This window comes from Chiloscyllium plagiosum, chromosome 6 (genome assembly GCF_004010195.1).
Source record: "Chiloscyllium plagiosum isolate BGI_BamShark_2017 chromosome 6, ASM401019v2, whole genome shotgun sequence".
Taxonomy (NCBI): domain Eukaryota; kingdom Metazoa; phylum Chordata; class Chondrichthyes; order Orectolobiformes; family Hemiscylliidae; genus Chiloscyllium; species Chiloscyllium plagiosum.
Window position 1 is genome coordinate 29,838,853 of NC_057715.1, and position 5,596 is coordinate 29,844,448.

The following is a 5,596-nucleotide window of genomic DNA, read 5'->3' on the forward strand; positions in this document are numbered from 1 at the left end:
GTTGACCAGAAATCCCTCACATGTTTACTGCCTTTGATTGAAGAATTGAAGATTGAAGAATTTACAGGTCAATAACTAGCCTGTTTAGCGCACCAGGAACATGCCTTTTTGGCCATCATGTCTCGGGGTGGTCTTGAATGAGGGCTTCTGGCTCAGAGGCAGGGGCATTACTCACTTTACAAGACTACCTGATGTCGAGTGAATTGTCTTGCAGCTACAGGTTAACAATTAGCATTATAGGATACTATATCGCTCAGGGTAAGGATTCAGGGAGGAGCTAACAAATAAGCTGTTGGCTTGCTTATGGGAACTGCCTCTTTTGATACAAAAGAAGTGAAAGAATTGAGAGAAAATCTGATCTGAAACAGGACAGTGTTGGCATTTTTGAAAATACCCTTATTGTACAAACCCCAGATCAGTGTTAAATATGGAAATTTTCCCTCACTTCTCATTTACTGTTGCAGTAATGCACAGGAAATAACAGTTATCAAGTCAATGAACATTTATTTGTATGCACAAGACAAACAGCAATTAAACAACTTTTTCCCCCTTCTCAAGTATTTTCATGTGATGGTTTAAAAGATAAACCAAAAAATAAAACCCAGACTGTATCGCAACACATTCATTCGTATTTCACTGGGGGAAAACAGAATTTAGCAAGAGATCACTTTTTTATTCATTTCTCTGCTGTAAAGAATCTATTTTATTGAAAAAAGTCTCCTTACATTGCAGAACCATTTCTCTTCCTTTGCTTTGTGCAGTCATGTAGCTATCATCAGCAGATGGGTCACAGATGCATTTAACCGTCATCAATAGCACTTCACAAGCAACTGACTGAAGGATGAAGTAACCTCAATCTCTTTGCTCTGAAAAGTTGATATGATTCAACAGATTTTGCATGTTATCAATGAAAACTATACACGAAGGATGCTTGCAGCATAATTGAAACAATAGGCTGCTCTTCATTTAGCCTAGTGTTGCAATTGTTGACTGCTTTTAAGAATTACATTCTGTGAAGCACACTGGTAGGTGTGAGGTGCAGATTAAGCACTGTCAAGCTCCACATCTCAAATCAAAAACTCCACTGGGTGCTACATCTGAAAGAGCTGATTGACCCACACAATGGAGATTTTGTTTGGAACTTTACCAAATTTAAAACAAAATGGTAATTTTTAGTTGCCAACTTGAAGTGATACTGTGGGTAGCTTTCTAAATCCAAAATACAAAATAAATGAACACAAAAATTTTATTAATATGCTCATTCTCCACTCCTCTACCCAGCCAATCTTTAGCATTTGCTCATCATTTTACATTCCAGCTACAGTGAGCTAAAGGACAATTATGCCATCTTAAATCATTTAGATATCCCTCTATATTTCCTCAACTATTTTTGAGGTACATCACCCAAGCTGTTGCAACCACATTTGTTCTTTTTAATTGCATTTACTGCAACAACCTTCCAGATCCATCATATATTAAAGTAATTTGTAATCCACTTTTAAACCTATGGAAGAGGGACTGATCTGCTTGCATAGTAGGCTCCTAAAAGTTGAAAACAAGGTAACTTTATTGTGAGACAAATATGACATCAGAAACAAAGTCAAGTCATAGCAATGTGTGGTTGACAAACAAGGCAATCCCCAGAAACATTTACTTTTCTGCCCATTAAACAAGTAGCAAATCATGGGCTGTTGAATGCAGCAACCAAAAATCTATACCCATTAATGTTGCTTACACTGTGCATTTTAACTGTGCTAAATGATACTTAAGAAAGGTTAGAAATTATGACAATGATCAGATAGTTTCAAAATGTAAACAGAGTTGCGATTTAGAAGGTTTTTTTCAGTGATTTAGATGGACTGGATAACTCTTCGCCATAACACTGTGGTTTTCTTTTACTTGCTTGGCACCTATTGGTTGCATCCAACAATTTTTCACTTTCAGGTGTTAAACAGCTGTTCCACAAAGATGGTTTCTTTTGTTGCAAATTGGACAGGTCAGATGATACGGAAAGAAAAGGGGAACTAAAACTACTCTGAAAAGAGGTTTGCTCTACTGAAGACAACGGTTCTTCTGCAGTGTTTAAAGCAACAGGAAGCTCTACGGGCAACGGAACCAGATTTTGCCCTTCAGTATTTGCAATCATGTCCCTGGTATCCAAGGGAGGAGACTGCGGCTGTTTTTGTTGCATTTTCTGCTCTAATCTTTTCTCAGCTTCATTCAAAAGTTCAGTGCACTGTGCCAAGTCCGCTGTTAAAGAGAGGTCAAGGTCAGAGAAGTCTTCAGACAGCAGAGAGGACGGAACATTTCGGACATGCTCCGACTCATCCAACATGAAGTCCAGCTCAGATATCTTTTCTCGGTAAGCTGCATCCATGGAGGTCTCACTGGATGTTCTTGAGCGTACGTTGCCGCATTGAGGGAAACAAGTTCCACTCGCACTTGGGCTACTGATTAAATTTGGCATTTTGGTCTCTGCTTTGGCCAAGGTTACTTCACCATGAGAAGTCTGCAAGCTTTTCTTTTCTGTGCTTTTATCGATACTTTCAGTCGAATGAGATTGACACATATCCCAAAATGTCAGGCTGCTGGAGGCACATCCTGCACTCGGCACAATATTGCAATCAACCTTTGGATTCAATACTTTTTGCTCTTCAGAGCACACATTTCTCAAACCAGCATCGTCAAAACAAAGCTTTCTTAAGTGAGTCAACCTCTTTCTTCCCTGTCTCCTTTTCATCAAGGGACTTACTTCATCATCTGTACTCTGAAGGTGTAGAGCACCAAGTGATGTGGATGGAGTGCAAGGACTAGGAAGTTCAAATTGTATCTCACTCTCATCTGCAGCTGCAGTGTGTCTTTCTTCCTTCTTATTATTCCTCTGGGACACACACGAAGCATCATCCTCAACAGGAGCAGTCGTTAGAAGTCCATTATCAGCCGGGACCCTGTTTACTGGAGCCAAATCGGTCATTCTGCCACGTAAATTTTGCTGATAAGCCAAGTTAGAAGCAGTTGACAGGACACCATCTAACTGGTTGACTAACGGCTGCTCGATATTTGTGAGGCTTCTTCTCATGGCTACAATCCTGTTCTCCTTGGTATCATCAGAACACTTCCATAGTGGTCTACTGCTTCTATTTTCCCCACCGAACAGAGAAGTAGATGGCAATTCTGGACTGAATTTTCCAACCTCGTTCTCCTTCTCTTCCCTCTTTCCCTTCAGTTGCGCAATCTGGAGCTCCATATCTTCGATGTACTTGTCACTCCGCTCCAACGCCCTTTTTAGACGATTCATCTCACGTTCATACTGTTCGACCTTTGACTGAAGAGCAGCCACTGTGAATCTTCCAAATCTGAAATCAAAGAATTTATATAAATTAACAGAGAAAACTTTTGGGTGAACATCTAATTCTGAGCTGATCTCCTTGTCTAAAATGCCTAGCGTAAAAGCAAATTTCAGTAATCAGATATTATTGTCTTCAAGTCATGATTGTTACTATTTCATGATATACATCAAAACATAGTTATTGTAGCTTGATACAAGATATGTGAAAATAAAAGCTGTGATCAACTATATGATCTCATGGCTAGTTAACAGGGAAGAACTGCAGCAGAAAAAAAAAGAGACACTCCGGGGGAAAGACATACCACAGTGACTAATCAAGGAACTTATCGAGTGATAAAGCTTATGACTCCAAAAAGATTAGTGGCAGGTTAGAAGATCGTTCAGAACTTAATAAAAACAAACAGTCAGAATGACAAAGACCAATGAGTGAGAAAACAAATTACGAGAAAAGCTAGCTAGACGTAGGAAAAAAATAGCTCTTTAGAAAGGAAAAATGCAAGTAAAGGGAGCAATAACACTCAGAGGTGTCTGGACAATTGGTATTGAACAATTACAGACAAAGGAAGCACATGGTGAGGTCAGTGCAGGAGAGAGCGAGAGATGAGCGAGAGAGAGAAAGAAAGAAAGAACGAACGAAATTGACACTACCGTTGCTGTTTGAATTCATGTATCACTGGACAGCAGAGTGCATCTGGGAAAATTAACAAACAGTGAAATTCACAACTGATCTTGGAGGAACTGTTTGGGTGAAGTTCACAGTACAGAACCAGACAAGTTAATCGTTGTTTTAAGTGTGACATACAGAAAGTCTGCAGTAGTGAGCAGAGTGGGTTCTTTCTTGACTTTTTTTGATATATGTCTCTTGATTAAACTTAAAATATAAGCCATAACTATAAATTTAATCTGGGTCAGCGTTTGTAGAGGAATAAGACGGTGTTATTTTCTGGGTCTGTAGATTGTGAAGCAGAAATAGCCTTTAGTAGAGTGAAATATGCTACCTGTCAGATGTGGGCGTTTAAAGAGAGAGTTTAAGGAATACAGCAGATTATATCTGCCATAAATGCTGTTGGTTGCAAATCTTATCAGATTGAATGGGTCGGTTGAAAAGACAGTTAGAAGCAATGAGGAATTTGCAAAAACAACAGTATGTGATGGATGGCAGTTATAGGAATGGGGGAAAGTCTCAGATACAGTCACATAGATGGGTTAACTCCACGAAAGGTAAAAGAGGCAGGCAACTAGTGCAGGAGTCTTTTGTGGCTCTACCCATTTCAAACAGGTATGCTGTTTTGGAAAATGTAGGGGGGGGGGGGAGAAAGATGGATTCTCAGGGGAACGTAGCATGAACAGCCAAGTTTCTGGTATTGAGACTGGCTCTAATGCAACGAGGGGTACGTCGAGTTCCAATACATCAATTCTGTTAGGGGATTCTTTAATCCGAGGTACAGACAGACATTTCTGTGGCCAGCAGCGAAAAAGCAGAATGGCGTGTTGCTTCCCTGGTTCCAGGATCAAGGATGTCTCAGAGAGGGTGCAGAATGTGCTCACGGGGGGAGACGGGCCAGTAAGAGGTCATTGTGCATATTGGAACCAACAAAATAGGAAGGGAAAAGGTTGAGAGTCTGAAGGGAGATTACAGAGAGTTAGGCAGGAATTTAAAAATGAGGTCCTTGAGAGAAGCAATATCTGGATTACTCCCGGTGCTACGAGTTAGTGAGGGCAGAAATAGGAGGATAGAGCAGATGAATGCATGGCTGAGGAGCTGGTGTATGGAAGAAGGATTCACATTTTTGGATCATTGGAATCTTTTTCGGGGTAGAAATGACTTGTACTAGGAGGACGGTTTGCACCTAAATTGGAAGGGGACAAATATAGTGGCAGGGAAATTTGCTGGAGCTGCTCGAGAGGATTTAAACTAGTAAGGTGGGGGATTGGGACCCAGGGAGATAGTGAGGAAAGAGGTCAATCTGATACAATTGAGAACAGAAGCGAGTCAAACAGTCAGAGCAGGCAGGGACAAGATAGGACTAATAAATTAAACTGCTTTTATTTCAATGCAAGGGGCCTAACAGGGAAGGCAGATGAATTCAGGACATGGTTAGGAACATGGGACTGGGATATCATAGCAATTACAGATACATGGCTCAGGGATGGGCAGGACTGGCAGCTTAATATTCCAGGATACAAATGCTACAGGAAGGATAGAAAGGGAAGCAAGAGAGGAGGAGGAATGGCATTTTTAATAAG

The 5,596-nt window shown here is 40.5% G+C and overlaps 1 protein-coding gene across 1 annotated transcript; it reads right to left on the bottom strand.

The window, feature by feature from the left end:
• Positions 1 to 487: 487 nt before the first annotated feature.
• On the bottom strand, positions 488 to 4,925 carry LOC122551038 (ORC ubiquitin ligase 1-like). The gene is made up of 2 exons (XM_043692681.1): positions 4,898 to 4,925; positions 488 to 3,441 (listed from the first exon to the last, which is right to left on the bottom strand). The coding sequence occupies exons 1-2, from the start codon at positions 4,923 to 4,925 to the stop codon at positions 1,829 to 1,831; spliced, it is 1,641 nt and encodes a 546-aa protein (XP_043548616.1). The 3' UTR covers positions 488 to 1,828.
• Between the last annotated feature and the right edge of the window lie 671 nt (positions 4,926 to 5,596).

Bases quoted from the DNA above. Each gene is read 5' to 3' on its own strand.
- LOC122551038 (XM_043692681.1), bottom strand. From the start codon at position 4,925: ATGACCTCTTACTGGCCCGTCTCCCCCC. The intron at 3,442-4,897 runs GTGAGCACATTC...CTTTTACGCTAG, and splicing joins TTACTGGCCCGTCTCCCCCC to GCATTTTAGACAAGGAGATC.